A 25,409-nucleotide genomic window follows, 5' to 3' on the forward strand; every position below is an offset into this window, starting at 1 on the left:
GCTTACATATTGCATGGCCGTACGGTGCTGGTGGGGCTCAAGGCACATTCCACTAGGGGGATAGCGGCTTCTTGGGCAGAGAGTAGTTTTGTTCCACCGGTGGACATATGTAGAGCGGCGGTGTGGTCCTCCCTGCATTCTTTTGTCAAACATTACAGAGTGGATGTACAGGCAAGGGAGGATGCCAGTTTTGGAGCTGCAGTCCTGTCCTCTAGGCTTCGCAGGTCCCACCCTTAGATGTGTTTACTGCTTTGGTACGTCCCAAGCGTCTTGAACGGTCTGGAGGATTGCTGAGGAAGGTGAAATTAGGCCTTACCTGCTAATTTTCTTTCCTCTAGATCCTCCAAGACCGTTCAAGAGCCCACCCAGTGTATCGGACAGTTCAGTATGATATTTTCTTTAGACTTCAGTTGCTGATATTTCTAGTAGCTCCTGTGATTTGGGTCCTGGAGTTTTACTAAGGGCAGTTTGTGGTACCGTTTGTGCCCATCTGCAGTTGAATTCCCCCGTCTTAAGGGGAGGAGATCTGAGTGTGGACCTCCAAGACCGTTCAAGAGCCCACCCAGTGTATCGGACAGTTCAGTATGATATTTTCTTTAGACTTCAGTTGCTGATATTTCTAGTAGCTCCTGTGATTTGGGTCCTGGAGTTTTACTAAGGGCAGTTTGTGGTACCGTTTGTGCCCATCTGCAGTTGAATTCCCCCGTCTTAAGGGGAGGAGATCTGAGTGTGGATTCAGTGGTTTTGTTTAGGTGAGGTGTTTTGTTCCTCTGCTTTGTTACTGTTTTACTGGTTAGTAGAAGGTCTGCACAGGCTACTTGTATAAGAAGTTTTAGTGTTCTCAGTCTCCCTCTGCTGGTAGGAGTGCATAACCCAAGCGTCTTGAACGGTCTGGAGGATCTAGAGGAAAGAAAATTAGCAGGTAAGGCCTAATTTCACCTTAGTTGCTGCTCATGGCTGGTGAAAATTTGCTATTTAAAAGGTAATACAGGGGAGGGGGGATGTTTGAGAGACCATATGGCATGCAGGTGAGAGAGGGGGAGACCAAATCACTTGTGGGGCAAGGTGGAGTTCTGCCCACCCATCTTGGGCCCAGGTCCACCCAAAATTGGGTGTCTAGCTACGCCCCTGCCCTATATCCTTAATAAAGAGCAGGAAATTATGCGATAATGGGTTAGTGAAATCAGTACACTATAAAATCACTTAAAAGTACTGTAGAGAATGAGGAAAGAACAGATGAAATCCAAATCCATTTAAAGAAAGCATAGATGTCAGATACTGAAGGGGGGTTGATAAACCAGTACAAAAAAAAAAAAAAACTGACCCAAGAACAGTGAAAGATTCCAAAGTTGCATTAGTTTCATTCAAGTGCAGCTGTAGTTGGCCTCCCCCCCCCCCCCCCCCCACCCCCCCACCCCCAAATACTTCTTGGTTAAGCGACAAGAGTGGAAAGCTGAGTAATCTGGTGGGAAAACACGGTTTAGATATGCAAGTTCTGACTGACAACTAAATCAGAACTTTAGATCTCTACTAAACAGAGAACATCAAAACTGGATACATGAAAGAAATTAAACGAGTCTTTGATCTTAGCTTGCATTTATGCAGCCAATTTTTTATAGAAGTAGATTTAGCGATGTCCACAGAATCAGTTAGGGAGTGCGGTATAGAAGGTTACAATTATATAAGTTGCCTCTCTTGATAGGTTCTGTCTTGGTCCCAGAAATAATATGGTCCAAGGTAGGAGACCACAATAGTGGAGAAACGTGGAATACTACAGGTACAACGCCAGCAACTTCTACAGTCTTTTTAAAGATTTTATCTCATTGTTCAGTGTTTGCTTGGATATAAACATTAGGATTCTTTTACTCGTACCACAACATTCCCGAGGCAGGCATCATTGCTGAAACATGGTGCTGTGTCGAGTCTTTTATAAAGTTTTGTGTTGTGTTTCATAGAATAAAGTTTCCTGTTAGACATACACAGTCCTATTTTCTTTGGAAGTGTCATGTTGGCTACACTACTCCTTTTCCTGATGGTCTGAGGTAGGGCCATATCTGGCAGGCAAAACATAGAGGAGAGTAAGAACAAGACAGTTTAAAAAAAAAAAATACAAATGAAGCACAGTATAAGGTGAGAATTGTGGCGCATTTCAGGAGTGCCCAATGGAGCACATGCACCACTATCCAGACTACAGAAATTTAGAATAGAATCATCTTGACGTCACCTCTGGGGTGGAGTGATAGGTGGGAATGCAGTGCACGCTGGAATGGGACCAGCAGGTAAATATTTGTGGCGGAATCTTGAAAACCCAACTGGCTTGGGGGATCTCTTGGGACCTATCATTATACTGTATTTATTTTATTTATTTGGAGTTTGCTCACACCTTTTCAGTAGTAGCTTAGGTTGTGTTACATTCAGGTATACTAGGTATTTCTTTTTCCCTGGAGGGCTTTCAATCTAAGTTTGTACCCGAGGCAATGGAGGGTTAAGTGACTTGCCCAAGATCACAAGGAGCAGCAGTGGGATTTGAACCGGCCACCTCTGGATGTCAAGACCAGTGCTCTAACCATTAGGCCACTCCTCCTGTGGCGTGAATCAGGTTTGTGCTGAAAACCCATCCAGATTATATACTGGTTGCAAAGATCACATAAGTGAAGTAGGACCAGATTTTGAGGCTTTAGTGGCAGTGACCATGGCCATTGCTTTATGGTGTTGATGCAAGAAGTAATTGGTTGGAATTGGGCAAAATCAAGTTTAGAGTTTCTGTAGTTGGGTTGGAAAGGCTTTCTTGTTTGCTATGAACAAGACATTAGAAAACTTACTTGTTACTTTGTATGGGTGTATTTCCTTCAGCAAGAAGTTGAGAACTTCAAGAAAGTGAACATGATCAGCCGAGAGCAGTTTGACACTTTAACCCCTGAGCCTCCTGTCGATCCAAACCAAGAAGTACCTCCTGGTCCACCGCGATTCCAGCAAGGTAAGGGTAGCTGTCTGCATGGAAGCATCCTGAAGTGTATGTGCAATCTGTTATGGTGTATATTCAGTTACAAGCACTGCAGGGCCAGAGGTGTACAGTCTGTCAGTGTATGTGCACTGTTTGCACGTAAGCACTGTGAATTTAAATTGTGTATAGCATTGTGTATAAGCAGCACAAGTTTTGGGGTGTCTGTCCCATGATATGGGGTGCACCGTGTAAGCACATAAGCAGTGCAGGTCAATCAGTCAGTGTACCCATAGAAAATGGTAAACGCTACTGAGCTAGAGCAGATGTTTTCTAGGGGCACAAGGTTTTTTTTTTTTTTTTTTTTTATTGTAAGCAGTTTTTGATTTTTGCAAGAAAGAGAACCCAACATTTTAAAATAAGACTATTTATTTACTATATACTTTGAAAACTAATTGCACTATCCAGATAAATTGTACTAGGCTTCTGTGCTGTGAAAGATGTGGCCATGTGTTCCGCACTGAACTCGAACAAATTTATATCTAAATCCAGCAACATTTTGGTCCATTTTCCCCTTTGTAAGGAAATGTCTAGATATTCCTTTGCAACGTCATCATCTCCCACATTGCCTGTGACCTAACTGTGTGTGTGTATAATACTTTTTTATGGTCTTTTAAATTGTTGCTGTCTAGTCTTGGTACAAGATGTGTATATTCAAAAGATTTGTGGTTTAAATGACCTTTGATTGCATGAATCTAATTGGCTAAAATTCCTCCCTTCCCCACCCCTCGCCACTACCACACACTGAAATCTGTCTAAAATCAGAGTGTGCACAAATCACTGGGTGCACAAGTTCCATTGGACAAGAAATGGATTGTCTGCCTGGGGAGTGGCTTTTCAGAGTTTAACTGTTCTCCGAGGACAAGCAGGCTGCTTGTTCTCACGACTGGGTGACGTCCACGGCAGCCCCCACCAACCGGAACAAAACTTCGCGGGCGGTCCCGCACGTAGGGCACGCCCACTGCGCATGCGCGGCCTTCTTCCCGCCCATGCGTGACCGTTCCCGCTCAGTCTTTTCTTTTCCGCGCCTGGAGAGAGACGTGTTTGTCTCTCTCTCTGTCAGCCCCGGAAACCGGATCGCGTTGTTCGCGAATCTTCGTTTATTTTCGTTGCTGCGTTCTCTCTTTACTTTTTTCTTTAAAAAAAAAAAAACGTGCGGTACTTGTTTTCCCTCGTCTTTTAGCGGGGGCGTCGCGTTGCGGCCTTGTGGCTGCGCGGTCGATTTCTTTTCGAGGTGTGATTTTACCGCCACCATCGACGACTTTGATTTTGCCGACGCGATTTTTCTGTCGATGTCCTCGAAGGTCCCGACTGGATTTAAGAAGTGTGGTCGGTGCGGCCGGCCTATCTCACAGACAGACACTCACGCTTGGTGCCTCGGGCCGGAGCACGATACCAAGTCGTGTACTTTGTGTCTTGGTCTCTGGAAACGGACTCAAGTAGCGAGGCAAGTTCTTCGGGACCGTCTTTTTGGAACTTGCGCCGGCCCCTCAACGTCGACCTCGACGGCATCGGTATCGACGGCCGGTTCTTCGGTACCGGTATCGATGTCCGCGAAATCGGCACCGATGGCATCGAGCACAGGTCCCGTCGGCCCGCCGGTCCTCCGGTGACGGCAGGGGTGAGAGGCCGCGTGGGCAATCGGCCCCGGTCACTCCCTCTACCCAGGGCCCTCGGGACCGAACCCTGTCGGACCCGGTCCCTCGAGGCCGAGGGGGATCGACCTCCTCCTCCTCCACTCCACCTAGTGCTGATGACGGGCATCACAAGAAAACAAAGAAGCACCGTCATCGGTCGCCATCGATGCATCCGGGCCCTGGCGCCGGAGAGGAGTCGACGCCGAGAAAGCGTCAGCGTCGAGAGGAGAGGACCCCCTCTGTAGTAGAGGTACCGCCGCGTCAGGGTCCCAGCACTTCGGTGCAGTCTCCTGGACCCGAGCAGCTTCCAGCACCGACGCCACTACCGCCCCCCCCCCCCCCTCCGTCTTTCCCGGCAGCGGGCCTGGACGAGTGCCTCCAAGCCATCCTTCCGGGGATCCTGGAAGGGCTGATGCGCCAGACTGTGCTGGCGCCGAGGGTGCTTGAGCCCTCGGCACCGTTGACTGTGGTGCCGGCGAGCTCTAGCCCGGTGCCGAGGCCTTCGATGCCGCTTGCGGCGCTGGTCTCGACCGCCACGCAGGTGGAGTCCACGTTGATGGAGGGAGCTTCATCCCCGCAGGCGCGGGAGTCCACCGCTCGACGACACCACCGAGGCCTTGGTGCCTCGACGTCGAGCCGGGCCCGGTTGAGGACTCAGCTGCACGAGCTTATGTCCGACACCGAGGAAGAGGCCTCGTGGGGGGAGGAGGAGGACCCCAGATATTTCTCCTCAGAGGAGTCTGTGGGCCTTCCCTCCGACCCCACGCCTTCACCAGAGAGAAAGCTCTCGCCTCCTGAGAGCCTCTCCTTTGCCTCCTTCGTCAGGGACATGTCTATATGCATTCCCTTCCCCGTGGTCTCTGTGGATGAGCCGAGGGCTGAGATGCTCGAGGTCCTCGATTATCCATCACCACCTAGAGAGTCCTCCACGGTACCGTTGCACAATGTCCTCAAGGAGACACTGCTTCGGAACTGGCTGAGACCATTATCTAATCCCACCATTCCCAAGAAAGCAGAGTCCCAATACAGAATCCACTCGGACCCAGAGTTAATGCGGCCCCAATTGCCTCATGACTTGGCGGTCGTGGACTCTGCTCTCAAGAGGGCACGGAGTTCGAGGGATACCGCCTCAACGCCCCCGGGGCGGGAGTCTCGCACTCTGGACTCGTTTGGGAGGAAGGCCTACCAATCTTTCATGCTCGTGACCCGCATCCAGTCTTACCAGCTCTACACGAGCATCCACATGCGGAATAATGTGAAGCAACTGGCGGACCTGGTTGACAAGCTCCTGCCGGAGCAGTCCAGGCCTTTTCAGGAGGTGGTCAGGCAGCTGAAGGCGTGCAGAAAGTTCCTGTCCAGGGGTATATATGACACCTGTGACGTGGCATCTCGTGCTGCGGCCCAAGGTATAGTGATGCGCAGGCTCTCATGGCTGCGTGCCTCTGACCTGGACAACCGCACCCAGCAGAGACTGGCCGACGTCCCTTGCCGGGGGGATAATATTTTTGGTGAGAAGGTCGAGCAGCTGGTGGACCAACTGCATCAGCGGGAAACCGCCCTCGACAAGCTCACCCACCGGGCGCCTTCAGCATCCACCTCAGCAGGTGGACGTTTTTCCCGGGCCCGGCAGGCTGCGCCCTGTGCTTTTCCCAAGCGTAGGTACACCCAGCCGGCCCGAAGGCCTCCTCAGGCACAGGGATAGTCCCAGCGCGCTCGTTCGCGTCAACAGCGTGCGCCTGAGCAGCCCCCTGCGCCTCCACAGCAAAAGCCGGGGACGGGCTTTTGACTGGATCCATGGGAACATAGCCGCCCTCAAAGTGTCCGTACCAGACGATCTGCCGGTCGGAGGGAGGTTAAAATTTTTTCACCAAAGGTGGCCTCTCATAACCTCCGACCAGTGGGTTCTCCAAATAGTGCGGTGCGGATACGCCCTGAATTTGGCCTCCCTGCCACCAAATTGTCCTCCGGGAGCTCAATCCTTCAGCTCCCATCACAAGCAGGTACTTGCAGAGGAACTCTCCACCCTTCTCAGCGCCAATGCGGTCGAGCCTGTACCACCCGGGCAGGAAGGGCAGGGATTCTATTCCAGGTACTTCCTTGTGGAAAAGAAAACAGGGGGGATACGTCCCATCCTAGACCTGAGAGGCCTGAACAAATTCCTGGTCAAAGAAAAGTTCAGGATGCTTTCCTTGGGCACCCTTCTGCCAATGATTCAGAAAAACGATTGGCTATGTTCCCTGGATTTATATTTCAACTGTTTTTATTGATGATTCAACATTATAAACATTTTAACATTGCCAATACTTCTATTATTGAGCATTATAAGTAATACAGCATATTAACTTGTATACAGCAATAAATTCCATCATCAATAGTTTTATGCATCTTCCCCTGGTCTCTTTGCCTACCCTCCCAAACATGCTCATTAACAGCCAAACGTACATTTAAGGAGGGGGTGTTTTGTTAAATATACATCACAGTCATCTTTTATATTCCCCCCTCCTTCTCCCCTTCCTTCTTCTCTCCCCACCCTCTCCCCCCTGCTATTCATTAATAATTAAATTGTGCTTATGAGTTTGTTCCCTGGATTTAAAGGACGCATACATTCACATCCCGATAGTGCCAGCTCACAGACAGTATCTCAGATTCCGCCTGGGCGCACGGCACTTTCAGTATTGTATGCTGTCCTTTGGGCTCGCCTCTGCCCCACGGGTGTTTACAAAGTGCCTCGTGGTGGTCGCGGCGTATCTACGCAAGCTGGGAGTGCACGTGTTCCCATATCTCGACGATTGGCTGGTCAAGAACACCTCGGAGGCAGGAGCCCTCCGGTCCATGTAGTGCACTATTCAACTCCTGGAGCTGCTGGGGTTTGTGATAAATTACCCGAAGTCCCATCTCCAGCCAGCCCAGTCTCTGGAATTCATAGGAGCTCTGCTGAATACCCAGACGGCTCAGGCCTTCCTTCCCAAAGCGAGGGCCAACAACCTCCTGTCCCTGGCTTCACAGACCAGAGCGTCTCAGCAGATCACAGCTCGGCAGATGTTGAGACTTCTGGGTCATATGGCCTCCACAGTTCATGTGACTCCCATGGCTCGTCTTCACATGAGATCTGCTCAATGGACCCTAGCTTCCCAGTGGTTTCAAGCCACCGGGAATCTAGAAGATATCATCTGCCTCTCCACCAGTTGCCGCACTTCACTGCTCTGGTGGACCATTCGGACCAATTTGACCTTGGGACGTCCATTCCAAATTCCACAGCCCACGAAAGTGCTGACGACGGATGCATCTCGCCTGGGGTGGGGAGCTCATGTCGATGGGCTTCACACCCAGGGACTGTGGTCCCTCCAGGAAAAGGATCTGCAGATCAACCTCCTGGAGCTCCAAGCGGTCTGGAACACACTGAAGGCTTTCAGAGATCGGCTGTCCTGTCAAATTATCCAAATTCGGACAAACAATCAGGTTGCAATGTATTACATCAACAAGCAGGGGGGCACCGGATCTCGCCCCCTGTGTCAGGAAGCCGTCGGGATGTGGCGTTGGGCTTGCCAGTTCGGCATGTTTCTCCAAGCCACATACCTGGCAGGCGTAAACAACAGTCTGGCCGACAGACTGAGCAGAGTCATGCAACCGCACGAGTGGTCGCTCCATTCCAGAGTGGTACGCAAGATCTTCCGAGAGTGGGGCACCCCCTCGGTGGACCTTTTCGCCTCTCAGACCAACCACAAGCTGCCTCTGTTTTGTTCCAGACTTCAGACACACGGCAGGCTAGCGTCGGCTGCCTTTCTCCTTCATTGGGGGACCGGCCTCCTGTATGCTTATCCTCCCATACCTGTGGTGGGGAAGACCTTACTGAAGCTCAAGCAAGACCCGCGGCACCATGATTCTGATAGCGCCCTTTTGGCCCCATCAGATCTGGTTCCCTCGTCTTCTGGAGTTGTCCTCAGAAGAACCGTGGAGATTGGAGTGTTTTCCGACTCTCATTTCGCAGAACGACGGAGCGTTGCTGCACCCCAACCTTCAGTCTCTGGCTCTCACGGCCTGGATGTTGAGGGCGTAGACTTCACTGCGTTGGGTCTGTCTGAGGGTGTCTCCCGTGTCTTGCTTGCCTCTAGGAAGGATTCCACTAAGAAGAGTTACTTTTTCAAGTGGAGGAGGTTTGTCTTTTGGTGTGAGAGCAAGGCCCTAGAACCTCGTTCTTGCCCTGCACAGAACCTGCTTGAATACCTTCTGCACTTATCAGAGTCTGGCCTCAAGACCAACTCAGTAAGGAATCACCTTAGTGCGATTAGTGCTTACCATTATCGTGTGGAAGGTAAAGCCATCTCTGGAGAGCCTTTAGTCGTTCGCTTCATGAGAGGCTTGCTTTTGTCAAAGCCCCCTATCAAGCCTCCTACAGTGTCATGGGATCTCAACGTCGTCCTCACCCAGCTGATTAAACCTCCTTTTGAGCCACTGAATACCTGCCATCTGAAGTACTTGACCTGGAAGGTCATTTTCTTGGTGGCAGTTGCTTCAGCTCGTAGGGTCAGTGAGCTTCAAGCCCTGGTAGCTCATGCTCCGTATACCAAATTTCATCACAACAGAGTAGTGCTCCGCACTCACCCTAAGTTCCTGCCGAAGGTGGTGTCGGAGTTCCATCTTAACCAGTCAATTGTCTTGCCAACATTCTTTCCCAGGCCGCATACCCGCCCTGCTGAACGTCAGTTGCACACATTGGACTGCAAGAGAGCATTGGCCTTCTACTTGGAGCGGACACAGCCCCACAGACAGTCCGCCCAATTGTTTGTTTCTTTCGACCCTAACAGGATAGGGGTCGCTGTCGGGAAACGCACCATCTCCAATTGGCTAGCAGATTGCATTTCCTTCACTTAAGCCCAGGCTGGGCTGACTCTTGAGGGTCATGTCACGGCTCATAGTGTCAGAGCCATGGCAGCGTCGGTGGCTCACTTGAAGTCAGCCACTATTGAAGAGATTTGCAAGGCTGCGACGTGGTCATCTGTCCACACATTCACATCACATTACTGCCTCCAGCAGGATACCCGACGTGACAGTCGGTTCGGGCAGTCGGTGCTGCAGAATCTGTTTGGGGTTTAAATCCAACTCCACCCTCCAGGACCCGAATTTATTCTGGTCAGGCTGCACTCCCAGTTAGTTGTTCTTCGTAGGTCAATTTTCTGTTGTTCCCTCGCCGTTGCGAGGTTAAATTGACCTGGGTTCTTGTTTTGAGTGAGCCTGAGAGCTAGGGATACCCCAGTCGTGAGAACAAGCAGCCTGCTTGTCCTCGGAGAAAGTGAATGATACATACCTGTAGCAGGTGTTCTCCGAGGACAGCAGGCTGATTGTTCTCACCTTCCCTCCCTCCTCCCCCCCCTTTGGAGTTGCGTTTCATCATTTTTGCTTGTCATTCAACTGAGCGGGAACGGTCACGCACGGGCAGGAAGACGGCCGCGCATGCGCGGTGGGCATGCCCTGCATGCGGGACCGCCCGCGAAGTTTTGTTCCAGTTGGTGGGGGCTGCCGTGGACGTCACCCAGTCGTGAGAACAATCAGCCTGCTATCCTCGGAGAACACCTGCTACAGGTATGTATCATTCACTATTAGTGCAATTTATTAACCAGCTAAATTTCTTCTAATTCAAGGTTATAAATCCAAAGAGTTTGCACACTTAATTTGCGGATGTCTCCACACAATAAATTCAAACTAACAAATGGAACCTCAAATCCCCTGGTAGGGAGAAAATCAATGTAGAGCTACCACTACCATTACAGAGGTCCGTTTTTATCATTGGTTCCGTAAGGGACCAAAGAAGAGGAAAACCAATCACACGCAAAAAAACTCACTCTGAGTGAGAAAAACGAGTGATTTAAAAACCTCCTCCTGATCCTTACCCAAAATAATGTGGAGCTCATCAGTCACCAAACTAAAGAAAACTGGGTCCGGAGACAAAGAAAACTGGCTGCTACCACCACCCCCGAACACTAAAGCTCCCAAAGTGCCCTTACTATACTAAATGCCCTAACAAGCCCAGCAGAACATTTCCTCTTCTTTGGTCCCTTACGGAACCAATGATAAAAACGGACCCCTGTAATGGTAGTGGTAGCTCTACATTGATATTCTCCCTACCAGGGGATTTGAGGTTCAATTTGTTAGTTTGAATTTATTGTGTGGAGACACCCGCAAACTAAGTGTGCAAAGTCTTTGGATTTATAGTATTATTTCAGTTTGCATTCCCCTGTTTTTCTATTGAGTTTTTCTAATTCAAGGCACCATTTGTGTGGTTAGATTTAACCAGGTGTTCAACCACAATTTTAGTCAGTTTACTGTGGCTGAATAATTGCCTGGATTATTTTGACATAGTGGATCTTTGAAAATGTACTACTCTGCATGTGTTGCTATGTTGGATTCTTTCTGGAAAAGGTACAAGAGACTTTTTTTTTTTTCCCCTTCTGCAGTTCCAACAGATGCTTTGGCTAATAAACTGTTTGGAGCCCCTGAGCCATCAGCCATTGCTCGTTCCCTACCGACTACAGTTCCCGAGTCTCCCAATTACCGCAATGCCAGAACCCCCAGGACCCCGCGCACCCCACGGTTAAAAGACCCAACGCTGACACCCAGATTTTACCCAGTGGTTAAGGAGGGAAGAACGATAGATGCCAAGGTGAGACAGTGCAGTGCTGTTGACACATGGGAATAGCACTGTGGAGATGATTTTGGTGCTTCCTCTTATCACCTTTGTGTTAAAGTTTGATTTTTGTTTGTGGGGGGGGGGGTGTCTGAGCAGAGTGAGTTAACCCATTAGTACCCAATGTTCCTATATGGGAGCTTATTATGGGAACATTGGGCACTAATGGGTTAAAGCAGGTGGAGAGTTGGATGGATCTTTTGTGAGTGCTATTGAAATTTGTTCTGCACCTTAGGACTGTGGGTCATTCCATGCGTTTGGTGGGGAAGGGAATCGGAATGACCCTAGGGTTCTCAATAGGTCTGGTATATAGAATCCCTACAGTGAGTATTGCATGAATTACTTCAATTTATTGGATCTCTTGCTTAAGTTAATGGGCGTATCTTGATTACACTGAAAACTAAATTTCTTGGGGAGAGGGGAAGGGTGCAGGGCTATGCCTGAGGGACTGGGTTGATAACCACCAGAGGAAGAGAGTATAAGTTTATAGCACTTTTAAAAATATTGAGCCTATATGAATGAAGAAATGAGGATGTACAAGCTGTGACAGTTGGTTTAGAAAGCACTGAGGGAACTTGAAGTAATGCTAACTTTTTATATGCAGACGCCACGGAAGAGGAAGACACGGCATAGCTCAAATCCTCCATTAGAGTGTCACGTGGGCTGGGTGATGGATTCTCGTGAGCACAGACCCCGCACTACTTCTGTCAGGTAAAGGCGACAGCCGAGGCCTGGTATATTCTCTGTGTTAAGGAGAGAAAAAGGATCTCTGAAGGAGGACAAGTATGTTAGAAGTTGGTGTGTTCACCCAGCTGGAAGAGAGGTAATAATTGACCATGGGCTGTTCTGTAGTGTAAGGAGCGATTTCCCTGCTCTTCTCCCTGGTAAATGCAAGGCATGTAGGGATTTTGTGTGTTTATGGAGGAGAGGTTGGGGAGTTTTAACATTGGTCTACAGTTCTCTGCCTCACTTATTGCTTCCATTTACAGCTCAAATGCAAGTCCTTCGGAGAGTACGCCAGCCCTCAGCAACTATGGCTGTACCCCCCAGTCTCTGCCAAAGTTCCAGCACCCCTCTCATGAGCTGCTGAAGGAAAATGGCTTCACGCAGCATGTGTATCACAAATACCGCCGGCGCTGCCTTAATGGTGAGTGCAGCATGCCCTCCCGTATCTAACCTCCTTGAGCATGTGTTTTTGCTGAGAGTAGACTCAAACCCTTACTGAGCAACAGCAAAGTCGAGGTGCTTTTCTGTATGCTTGGAGATGAGAGAGGGTCCTCATTTGAAATCTGTACTAAAGTCTCAAAAAAACACACAGTTTTACCCAGTGTGGCAGCTCTTCTGGACCTTGGGAAGATTATGCAGCCATCTACCTAAACCTTGCATTGTAGTGGTTGCACAGGCCTTGTTACCGTGAGAGTACTTGCTGTCCCACAGATCTTACCTGCCTTATTTGCAGATGGGATTGGGGGGGGGGGGGGGGGGGAATAAGGTGACCTGCCTGGGACATTTTCTGTTTCTGTTCTCAGTAGTAGGATTGATTTCTGGGGCTTAAGTAAAAATATGTATATTAAAAGGAAAACGAGAGATGATGAACTGATTCAAATGCATTTTCTGTTTGGCTTACTTCAGCAAGTGGAGGATTAGCATAGTGGTTATGACAGCAGGCTGAGGATCAGAGAAGCTATTGTTCACATCCAGCTTCTACTGATGCTCCATGTGGCTTTGGAGAAGCCTCTTTACCCTTCACTGCCTTTGGTACAATCTACCTAAGAAATAGGACTACCAGTTCATGAATACAGGGGACAAAGCCAGAACTGGGTCAGCCAGTCCTAAAAAATGAAGCTGTTTGGTTACCTTGGGTTGACAGACCTTTCATTCTCAATGACAGCAATTGGATCTGCATATTCATAAGATGTTTGGTCCAAGGGCAAGTTTATTTGCATTTTTGTTTCCTGAAATCCAAAAAATCTTGTGATTATTAGATCAGAACTGGCCATTCCTGCTTGAGAGAATGCATTTTAGGAGGTAAACTTTGGACAAATATGGTAGCATTCATGTTGGGCAGTTGAAATCCCTCTAGGCATAAATCCCGAGTGTCAGGGTTCATTCACTGGAGAGATGTTACCGGACGAGTCATGGTTCTACATCCAGAAGTCCTGTGCTTTGATATGCTACCCTTTCTGTCTTCTCAGAGCGGAAACGATTGGGTATTGGCCAGTCCCAGGAAATGAACACACTTTTCCGCTTCTGGTCATTCTTCTTACGAGATCATTTCAATAAGAAAATGTACGAAGAGTTTAAACAACTGGCTGTGGAGGATGGGAAGGAGGGCTACAGGTGAGTACTCCCAATCGTCGTCAGCCCTTTCGCTGACTATGGGCATCTGATGTAAGCCTGGTCGCTTCTATTAATAACTTGGGCTACCACAGAAATTACTGGTCATGCCAAATCTGTGCCATGATCCCTGACTCTACAGAGCTTCAGGAAGGTTAAAATATACAGACAGAAATATACCTACTGTACATGAATGTACACTGCTTTGATAGCTTTCAGGCTTGCACACAGCCACCTATGCAATTTTCTCAAATTGATGATATATATATATTTTTTTTTGTAATCCACTTAGGATGCTATGTATATAGAATAAAAACGTTGAGTTAGGGCAGAAAACTGAGGAGACAGTATATTTGTGAAGTGAGCTAGGTTGCAGAGACTTTTCTTGGAACTATCAGAACCTTTCCTCTTGGGAGGTGTCTTGCTGTACAACCATTCAAAAAATGGGAGGTGAGCCCCTCCTTTTTTGGAAAAAAAAAAAAAAAGATACAAGTGAGGCAGACTCAAAAAGGAAATCAAAATTGTAAGAGCCTTTATTGTAAAAAGGCATAAAACCAACCCTTTGGATATAAGAGTCTATATGATAATAAAAGGCATAAAACTGACCCGACACGGCCGTGATTCGGCACAAAGGCCTGCCTCGGGTCAAACAAATCTTTTGTAAGATGGTGACAAAATTTGGCGAGGCGCTGTTTGCTTTGCAGAGCGATTTGTTTATTTGGGACTACACAACATTTTAGCAGCCAGGATTTTGATATCTTCTGTAAGTCAAGTTTTGTCACCATCATACAAGAGATTTTTTTGACCTCTGAGGCAGGCATTTTTGCTGAAACACGGCCATGTCAGGATGGTTTTATGCCTTTTATTATCATATAGACTGTTTTATCCAAAGGATTGGTTTTATGCCTTTTTACAATAAAGGCTCTTACAATTTTGATTTCCTCTTTGTCTCACTCTTTTGTCTCTTTGCTCACGTTTGTGTGAGGGATCTTTCCTTCTTTTTTGGGACATTCAGCCTAGTTAGACTCGTTTGCTGGGAGTTTCGCCATTTGTCTGACTTGCTTTTGACTTTGCGACTGTATTCCCTAATATTCTTCATTGTATTACTTCCTGGGAGCTGTGGCCACCAAACCGTCCCTCAGAGACCAGAAAAATCAAATGTGAAAAATTATTGCAGCAGTCATGTGTGTATGTATTTAAAATATTCAAAGTAGTTGTCTTTTTCAGGAATTCCTACTGTGATCTTTGTAGGAAAGTGTTCACTGTATTACAAAAGCTAAGCAGTAACTCCAGAACATGACAATAGGTGGCACCAAAGTTTGATTATTTATTTATTGGGATTTATTGATTGCCTTTATGAAGGTTTACCCAAGGCGATGTACAGCAAGTAGAGTTTAACATAAAACTTAAATTTTAACAGCATAACAATAGTAAAATGACCAAGTATAAACATAAATACAATAAATGAGGTAAACTTGAAAAACAGCACATTGAAACCTAATAGGACTACCATGAATCCAGATCAAAAATATACACCGTTGACAGCACTGAAATTCAGACAGCTATAATATGTCAGCATAATACTAATGATACACCTAATAAGCACACATTTAAAACTAACATAGATATGATGTGCTTTTCTACAATACAGCTTACCATGTAGCCGAGAGGACAAGTGCAGATTTATAGATGGGGACAAGATGGGTGGTACAGAGTCAGCTGGGATAAATAGATGGGTGGCTGAACTCAAGGCAAGTTTTTTTAATGGTTAAACAAGATATAAAGAACTGATCTAAGTTATGGTATGTGTTGCAAGCTAGTCCAGATGCAGAATGAGTGTATAGTCAGTTACTCTATGTATTAAAGGCTTGGGAGAAGAGCCAGGCTTTCCCCTGCTTCTTGAAGTAAAGGTGGTCTCGAGTTATGTGTAGCCTCCTAAGAGTAAATTCCAGATTGTGGGGGCTCTTCTTGAGAAGGCTCGCTGGTGGGTATCACATTGTACAATTTCTTTTGATGAGGGGACAGATTGTGATGATACTTGAGTGAGGACCTTAGAGGTCTCAAAGGTGTATAAAGGGCTAACTTATTCTTTAAGCACCCTGGCTCATTTTGTCTGAGGGCCTTGAAAATCAAACAGTTTTAAATTTAGCCCTGTAAGGTACTGGTAGCCAGTGTAGTTTTTGCAGGAAGGGTGTGATGTGGTTGCACTGCTTGCAGCTTTCTGTCAGTCGTGCTGCAGCATTCTGAATTAGTTGGAGCTGATGCAAACTCTTTTTGGTTTGACCAGTGTGCAGGGCATTACAGTAGTCTAGTTGTGGTGATACCATGGCATGGACCATTGTGTTCAGACTTGTCTTTTCGGTATATGGAGAGAGATTTTGTAGGTGATGGAGACAATTTTGAAAGTTGGGAAAAAAAACAAAAAACAGAAGCTTAGAATGATGAAGGTAGTGCGGAATATAAATCTTGTGAAATAAAAACCTTTATCCTCTTCCCCACCAATCTGATTGAGGTTGTAGTAGCCATATTGGCCCTCAGAAGGTATCTGTATTCTCTCATTCTCCAAGACTCCTGAACACGGTCCTTGAATAATACTCCAATAAAATGTATCCAGATTAATTTGCCAAGAATCAAACTTGCCATTTCTTTTTTTCATTTCATAAAGCAATGGTCTTCCCTAATTTTTAAGTGGGGGGCCACTTTGTATCCAAAAGAGCTGAAGGAGAGCCACCAAATATCTCCCCATGTGAGGCCTCTACACTGCTGTTTTGTGTGTGTCAATGACATCCACCTCACTAGCCTGTCTTCAAAGTTTTTATTGGGATAGCGTTTCCAAATACATTCTGTTTTTCTATTGAGAAATGCTTTGTTTTTCAAGCTTGTGGCTCTTCCATTTACTTTCTTCTTTCTGCTATGAGCTTGGGTAGAAGGGCAGAGTGTAGCAGAAAAAAAGCCAAGAATGATGATGAGGGTCCATCTCAGAGCCCTCCAAGGCCCTACACTGAGGCCTGGGCCTTGCATTGAAGAACACTGCCATAAAGGGTTTTCTTCTGTTTGGCACCTGTTGCTTCTTACTGCTCTAGCACTGTAAACACACACAATGAAGCTTTATAGTCCACTCAAAACATAGAAGACAGCAATATCAGGAAATGTATGTATTATGAAAAAAACCTGATTCTCCCTAACTAGTTCTCCATTTAAAATTTAGACGTAACCAGAGGGAGCATGATACAGAAAGACTATTCTCATATCTTACAGTAAGGTGGGTAACAAAGAATCTAAAATTGGAAGTAGTACTTAAGGATACAGGTTCACAAGGACGGCATAGAGGTAATGCAGTTATAGGCGAGTAGGAGAAGCTTGAACTGTGTGCAGGGATCCAGTTGTTTGCACACAGGAGGAAGATAGGTTATTCAGCTGAATCCACCCAGGGAATTGTGCACCAAAATATTTAAAGTTATACTAAGGCAATTGCATGAAAGATTATCTAGAATAGTATTTTAGCATCCATAGGAACTTGAGTTGGTATTTAGGGTCCATTTTACTAAGCCACGTAAGCGTCTACATGCGCCAAAATGGAGTTACTCCCCAGCTACCACGTGGCTCTTGTGGTAATTTCATTTTTGGCACTCGTCTGATACAAAGACGCATGCTGGTCATTACCACCCTATTACCATGTAAGACTTTACCGCTAGGTCAATGGGACCCAAAATGGATGCTTGGCAATTTCATTTTGCTGCATGGCCATTTTCGACAAAAATTAAAAAAGGAATTTTTTGCAGGTGCACTGAAAAATAATTCTGTGCACACCCAAAACACGTCTACACTACCGCAGGTCATTTTTCAGCGCACCTTAGTAAAAGGACCCCTTAAATTAGAACAGGTATTTGATTATGATTGACACGAAGGTTCCCAAATTATTGCACTTCCAAGTCCACCAGTCAGATTTTGAAACCAGCAATGAATGCAAACAGATCATGTGTTTATAATAGTGCATTTAAATAATTTTGTACTATAAGAAAAAGCAGCACTTCCATGCTGTCCGAATGAGGCTTACTTTTTCATTCATTAGTCCAAGCACAATCAAAGCCCATATAAAAATCAATGTATCACAATTGTCACTACAAAAAAATCTTTATTCACGCACTCCATTACATGCTTACATCAATACAGTTTTTTTTTTTTTAGTATTAAAAAAATATACAGACGTGAGCCTGGTAGAAACATCAACCTACAGTTTGCAGGTATTAAAAATTCCACAGGGAGTAGTTTAAAAAGCTATTGTTTCATACAAATGTCCAACCTTCAAACTAGATTTAGTCTGTGGTTAAACACTACTGACTTGACGTTTAGTTTCATTATCCCTACTTCAGGGGTAGGGAATCAACTTTCCTACTTGCAATAGGAAAGCTGAAACTGGAGGGGTGACAAGTTAACAAATGGTATGAACCTTAAGAAAGAAATGCGTGGAACTTAGGCCTGAAGTGATTGAAATTTCTAGGAGGGGAAGAGTAGCAACCTAATCCCACTTCTATATAGAAACTGAGCGATTGTGTGTTTTGGGAGTATATAATCTCATGACTGGGAAGCTAAATCCTCATGGAAAACCAGTTTTCAGCCAAAGCAAGAAAATGAAGGGACTAAGAGAGCCACTCCCTCAGCCAGCGGCCTATTATAGCGGCAGTAGGGAGAAGCTTCTTTTTTTTTTTTTAATAAATGGAGTAATTGTGACAATTATATGCATGAGATGTGCATGCACTGACTCCTTGGTATGCAGATCTATCTCATGCATATTCGTTGTGGATATCCTGAAAACCCAATTGATTGGGTGTGCCCCGAGGACTGGGTTGAGAACCACTGCTATAGCACAATATTTTGCTGTAAGATGAAGTAGCAAAGTAAGGTGCTAAGGATTACCAGGCTGCATTTCAGTGCCTCTGTTGCCCTCTTCCCCTATTTTTTGGGGGTTTGGCAACTTCATGTTCCTTATTTGCATCACCAGCTCAATTGGGACATAGCCTAACTGTGGTACAGATGCTGTGAGCTGCCATTGTAAAAACACAGGGATTACCCCCCCCAACCTCCTGTTTGATTCATGTTCATCCTGACCAGCCATTACTAGTGACAGCCCCCTGGTTGTAATTCAGAACCCATCACAAGTGTGCACTTACGCCAGCTAGTAGGTATTATGCTGTTCAGTGGCTGGGATGCCCTGCTTCCTTGAACGTGGGGATAGTTGGAGAATTTAATTTCTGTTCCTTAGTGTATTCAATTAAGCACACTGTCCTTCAAAATAAATAGGGAATTGCTCTTAAGGAGGGAGATGTCTTACCATAAGTATTGCCATATTAAGACAGACCAAAGGTCTATCAAGCCCAGTATCCTGTTTCCAGCAGTGGCCAATCCAGGTCACAAGTACTTGGCAAGATCCAAGAACAGTAAAACAGATTTTATGGTGCTTATCCTAGAAATAAGCAGTGGATTTCCCTATGTCCATCTAAATGTCTTATGGACTTTTCTTTTAGGAAATTATTCAAACCTTTTTAAACCCCGCTAACCTAACTGCTTTTACCACATTCTCTGGCAACAAATTCCAGGGTTTAATTACATGTTAAGTGAAGAAATATTTTTCTCCAGGTTGTTTTAAATTTACTAGTTAGTAGCTTCACTGTTTGCCCAGTAATCCTGGTATTTTTGTAAAGAGTAAACAAGTGATTCATGCCTACTGATTCACTCCACTCAGTATTTTATAGACCTGTATCATATCTCCCTTCTTACTCACTCCTTAGTATGATGGAAATGTGGCAGATAAAAGCAGTTTGTCACTTTTATATACTGTATGCAGTTTTCAGGCTGAATAAGTCAGGTGCTGTTTGGACCCAGGTGTATGCTGAGGTGGCTTGAGATGGTCTTAAATTTTTCAACTCCAGCAATTTCCGCATAATTGGTGTCCAGTTCTGTGAAGTTGTAAAAGTAATATCTTGGGCATGAATCCTTTAACCAGAGCTGCCACAGTTGGCAAATCACAGAAAAACACAACTGAAAAAATTCTCAGTAAGAGTAAAGGATTAGCAGCAAAGTCCTCATAAAACGAAGCTCTCTAGACTTTCAGCTTCACCCTATCTTAGACTCTGAGGGAGCAGCTCAGGATCTAACTCCAAGATTCTCTGTTCTCTAGGTATGGTTTGGAGTGCCTTTTCAGATATTACAGCTATGGTCTAGAAAAGAAGTTCCGAGCAGACATATTTCGAGATTTTCAAGAAGAAACTATGCGGGATTATGAGGCTGGTAAGAAGTTCTCTGTGTTGTCTCAGACTAAGTTGAGCTGTTCAAACCCTTTTATGGCTAAATTTTAAATCGAAGCAGGTAGTATGGGCTGCAGAACAGGACTGATTTCAAGAGAGCTGCTGGAACCCACAAATTCTAGTTAATCCTGAGAATTTGGGGCACTAGGTGCTGTTTATGCTAGATGTCTTCCTTTCCTTCTTTTCTGGTATATTTTGCAGCTTTCTCCAGAAAACTTAACTTCTTTATCTTAGTGCTAGACCAGCCGAGACTAATGGGTTGTGTCCCTCACCCACAGATGGAGGCAGAGAATTTGAATATTCCAGTGACATCACTGTCGTAGTGCAGCCTGGAACAACTCAGTGTCTCTACCTCCAGCAGGTGGTGCAGCAGAACAGAAGGATAGGCCTGACTCCCTAGGCTGCAGTGTATGGTCTGTATTCCTGAAGTGTAGAGTTCTTGGTCAGTGCTCCTGGAAATCAGTCCATGAACCTTTCCCAATTGAGCTTGGAGAGGTGCTGCCCTCTGAGCTTCTGATCGTAACTCACAGGTTTTGCTTGGGTGCTTAGATTAGCAGTGGCCTTCAGCTCAGGGGTGTGGCTGCATTATCCTTTGTCGGTAAAAAAAAAAAAAACTGAGTTTCTTACTCAGTAGCCTAGTGCAGTGGACTTTGATCCTGGGGAACTGAGTTTGATTTCCACTGCAGCTCCTTGTGACTCTGAGCAAGTCACTTAACCCTCCATTGCCCCTGGTACAAAATAAGTACCTGAATATATGTAAACCGCTTTGAATGTAGTTGCAAAAACCTCAGAAAGGCGGTATATCAAGTCCCATTCCCCTCTCCCCTTAACAGGAGGTTCTCCATAGACAGCAGGATAATGTAGACAAAACCATCCTTCTCATCAACAAAAGTTGACTATGCTTGGTATTGACTGAGCGAGAAGAGGATGCAACAGATGGAATGGGAAACTCAACACATGCCTACAGTGCATGACAATTTGGGCTAGAGGGCAGTTGTGATTGGCAGCCGTTGGAGGATGTTGCCAGAGGAGTCTGCTTTATTCTGCTGTTTCTGTAGAACCTCTGTTACAAGTAAGCAACTCCACTTTACTGACACCCAAAAATGAGCCAGCCATGGATACATCCACTTCATGTGCTTAATTACTACTACTACTAATCATTTTTTATAGCGCTACAAGGCATACACAGCGCTGTTTACCATACACAAAAAGAGTCCCTGCTCAAAGAGCTCACAATCTAAATATTCACCCTTTCTCCCCCCACGCACATAGGGGTCTATTTGGGTATTCCACCTATTCATGCCACCCCAGTGTTATATAGTTTACAAAAGAATCTTGTTGGGTATTTACTGAAGTAAGATAAATCGAACATTCAAAAGTATATTCCCAAGTCTATCTCCTAAAATTGTTTCTCAGTTCCTCAATACCCTGTCTTAGCTCCTAACATAAGAGTGCTGTTGGTCCTGCCCAGCCTCAGTCAGGCATTGTCTAAATGGGAAATGAATGTTTCACCTAGCCTTATTAAATAGTATGCACTCTCATTACCAAACTGAGCACACAGTGTTGCTTGTGTTTGGCCCTAGTCAGGAAAACCTAATCTGGAAATACTGGTAAAGAGTTTCAGCCTCTCCATGACTTGTCTGCGTTTCCTTTAGAAATTCATTTATTTATTGCATTTGTATCCCACATTTCTCCGAGGACAAGGAGGCTGCTTGTTCTCACGACTGGGTTGACGTCCACGGCAGCCCCCACCAACCGGAGCAAAACTTTGCGGGCAGTCCCGCACGCAGGGCACGCCCACCACGCATGCGCGGCCGTCTTCCCGCCCGTGCGCAACCGTTCCCGCTCAGTCTTTTCTTTTCCGCGCTGGAGAGAGCCGCGTTCGTCTCTCTCTCTATCAGCCCCGGAAACCGGATCGCGCTTTTGCCGCGAGATTTTTCTTCGTTTTTTCTTCTTCGTTGCTTTCTCTGTTTTATTTTGTTTTCAAAAAAAAAAAAAAATGAGAAAACTTTGTTTCCCTCGTCTTTTTAGTGGGGGCGTCTCGCGCGCGGTCGATTTATTTTTCGAGGTGTGAATTTTACCGCCACCATAGACGACTTTGACTTCGCCGACGCGATTTTTCCGTCGATGTCCTCGAAGGTCCCGAGTGGATTTAAGAAGTGTGGTCGGTGCGGCCGGCATATCTCGCAGACCGACACTCACGCTTGCTGCCTCCAGTGCCTCGGGCCGGAGCACGATACCAAGACGTGCACCTTGTGTCTCGGTTTACGGAAACGGACACAGGTGGCGAGGCAAGTTCTACGGGACCGTCTTTTTGGAACTTGCGCCGGCCCCTCGACATTGACTTCGACGGCATCGGTGTCGACGGCCGGATCTTGGGTACCGGTACCGATGTCCACAAAATCGGCACCGACCCCAGGAGCACAGGTCCCATTGGCCCGCCGGTCTTCCGGAGACGGCAGGGGTGAGTGGCCGCGTGGGCAATCTGCCCCGGTCACTCCCTCTACCCAGGGCCCTCGGGACCGAACCTGTCGGAACCCGATCCCTCGAGGCAGAGGGGGATCTACCTCCTCCTCTTCAGTCATGCCGAGCGCCGATGACGGCACCGGAAAAAGACAAAACAGCACCGTCATCGGTCAACCATGGCGCCACGTGGCTCCCGGCTCCAGAGACGATTCGACGCCGAGGAAGCGGCAGCACCGGGAGAAGCGGTCCCCCTCTGTGGTAGAGGGTATCGTTACGTCAGGGCGCCAGCACTTCGGTGCCGTCTCCTGGACCCGAACACCTTCCGGCACCGACACCTCTACTGGCCCCCTCGCCTTTCCCGACAGCGGGCCTGGACGAGCCATCCTTCCGGGGATCCTGGAAGGGCTGATGCGCCAGACTGTGCCGGCAACGGCGCCGGCGTGCTCTAGCCCGGTGCCGAGGGCCTTCGACGCCAACGCCGCTTGCGGCGCCGGTCTCGACCGCCACGCAGGTGGAGTCGACGTCGATGGAGGGAGCTTCATCCCCACCGGCGCGGGAGTCCACCCGCTCGACGCCGCCACCGAGGACTCGGTGCCTCGAAGTCGAACCGGGCCCGGTTGAGGTCTGAGCTACAGGAGCTCATGTCCGACACCGAGGAAGAGGCCTCGTGGGGGGAGGAGGAGGACCCCAGATATTTCTCCTCAGAGGAGTCTGTGGGCCTTCCCTCCGACCCCACTCCTTCACCAGAGAGAAAGCTCTCGCCACCTGAGAGCCTCTCCTTTGCCTCCTTTGTCAGGGACATGTCGATTTGCATTCCCTTCCCAGTGGTCTCTGTGGATGAGCCGAGGGCTGAGATGCTCGAGGTCCTCGACTATCCATCACCACCTAGAGAGTCCTCCACGGTACCGTTGCACAATGTCCTCAAAGAGACACTGCTTCGGAACTGGTTGAGACCTTTATCTAATCCCACCATCCCCAAGAAAGTGGAGTCCCAATACAGGATCCACTCAGACCCAGAGTTAATGCGGCCTCAATTGCCTCATGACTTGGCGGTCGTGGACTCTGCTCTCAAGAGGGCACGGAGTTCGAGGGATACCGCCTTGGCGCCCCCGGGGCGGGAGTCTCGCACTCTGGACTCGTTTGGGAGGAAGGCCTACCAATATTCAATGCTCGTGACCCGCATCCAGTCCTACCAGCTCTACACGAGCATACACATGCGGAATAATGTGAAGCAACTGGCGGACCTGGTCGACAAGCTCCCCCCGGAGCAGTCCAGGCCTTTTCAGGAGGTGGTCAGGCAGCTGAAGGCGTGCAGAAATTTCCTGTCCAGGGGTATATATGACACCTGTGATGTGGCATCTCGTGCTGGGGCTCAAGGTATAGTGATGCGCAGGCTCTCATGGCTGCGTGCCTCTGACCTGGACAACCGCACCCAGCAGAGGCTGGCCGATGTCCCTTGCCGGGGGGATAATGTTTTTGGTGAGAAGGTCGAGCAGTTGGTGGACCAACTTCATCAGCGGGAAACCGCTCCTCGACAAAACTCTCCCACCGGGCGCCTTCAGCATCCACCTCAGCAGGTGGAAGACTTTTTCCCAGGCCAGGCAGGCTGCGCCCTACGCCTACAACAAGCGTAGGTACACCCAGCCGGCCCGAAGGCCTCCTCAGGCACAGGGACAGTCCCAGCGCGCTTGTTCCCGTCAACAGCGTGCGCCTAAGCAGCCCCCGGGGCCTCCACAGCAAAAACCGGGGACGGGTTTTTGACTGGATCCGCGGGAACATAGCCGCCATCAAAGTGTCCGTGCCGGACGATCTGCCAGTCGGGGGGAGGTTAAAACTTTTTCACCAAAGGTGGCCTCTAATAACCTCCAACCAGTGGGTTCTCCAAATAGTGCGGTGCGGATACGCCCTGAATTTGGCCTCCCCTCCACCAAATTGTCCTCCGGGAGCCCAATCCTTCAGCTCCCAGCACAAGCAGGTACTTGCAGAGGAACTCTCCGCCCTTCTTAGCGCCAATGCAGTCGAGCCCATACCACCCGGGCAGGAAGGGCAGGGATTCTATTCCAGGTACTTCCCTGTGAAAAAGAAAACGGGGGGGATGCGCCTCATCCTAGACCTGAGAGGCCTGAACAAATACTCTGGTCAAGAGAAGGTTCAGGATGCTTTCCTTGGGCACCCTTCTGCCAATGATTCAGAAAAACGATTGGCTATGTTCCCTGGATTTAAAGGACGCATACACTCACATCCCGATACTGCCAGCTCACAGACAGTATCTCAGATTCTGCCTGGGCACACGGCACTTTCAGTATTGTGTGCTGCCCTTTGGGCTCGCCTCTGCCCCATGGGTGTTCACGAAGTGCCTCGTGGTGGTCGCGGCGTATCTGCTCAAGCTGGGAGTGCACATGTTCCCATATCTCGACGATTGGCTGGTCAAGAACACCTTGGAGGCAGGAGCTCTCTCCGGTCCATGCAGTGCACTATTCACCTCTTGGAGCTGCTGGGGTTTGTGATAAATTACCCAAAGTCCCATCTCCAGCCAGTCCAATCTCTGGAATTCATAGGAGCTCTGCTGAATTCACAGACGGCTCAGGCCTTTCTTCCCGAAGCGAGGGCCCACAACCTCCTGTCCCTCGCTTCCCAGACCAGAGCGTCTCAGCAGGTCACAGCTCGGCAGATGTTGAGGACTCCTAGGTCATATGGCCTCCACATATCATGTGACTCCCATGGCCCGCCTCACATGAGAATCTGCTCATGGACCCTAGCTTCCCAGTGGTGCCAAGCCACCGGGAATCTAGAAGATGTCATCCGCCTCTCCATCAGTTGCCGCACTTCACTGCATTGGTGGACCATTCGGACCAATTTGACCCTGGGACGCCCATTCCAAATCCACAGCCCACGAAAGTGCTAACGACGGATGCATCTCGCCTGGGGTGGGGAGCTCATGTCGATGGGCTTCACACCCAGGGACTGTGGTCCCTCCAGGA

The 25,409-nt window shown here is 47.8% G+C and overlaps 1 protein-coding gene across 1 annotated transcript in view; it reads left to right on the forward strand.

Moving 5' to 3' along the window:
- The window catches only part of LARP1 (La ribonucleoprotein domain family member 1), a 243,787-nt gene that overhangs the window by 198,127 nt on the left and 20,251 nt on the right, over nucleotides 1-25,409 (forward strand). The window contains 6 exon segments of the mRNA XM_030211934.1: nucleotides 2,854-2,977; nucleotides 11,091-11,296; nucleotides 11,925-12,031; nucleotides 12,310-12,467; nucleotides 13,516-13,660; nucleotides 19,836-19,945. Of these exon segments, the coding sequence (XP_030067794.1) occupies nucleotides 2,854-2,977; nucleotides 11,091-11,296; nucleotides 11,925-12,031; nucleotides 12,310-12,467; nucleotides 13,516-13,660; nucleotides 19,836-19,945 (850 nt within the window).

Source organism: Microcaecilia unicolor, chromosome 8, assembly GCF_901765095.1.
Source record: "Microcaecilia unicolor chromosome 8, aMicUni1.1, whole genome shotgun sequence".
Lineage (NCBI taxonomy): Eukaryota > Metazoa > Chordata > Amphibia > Gymnophiona > Siphonopidae > Microcaecilia > Microcaecilia unicolor.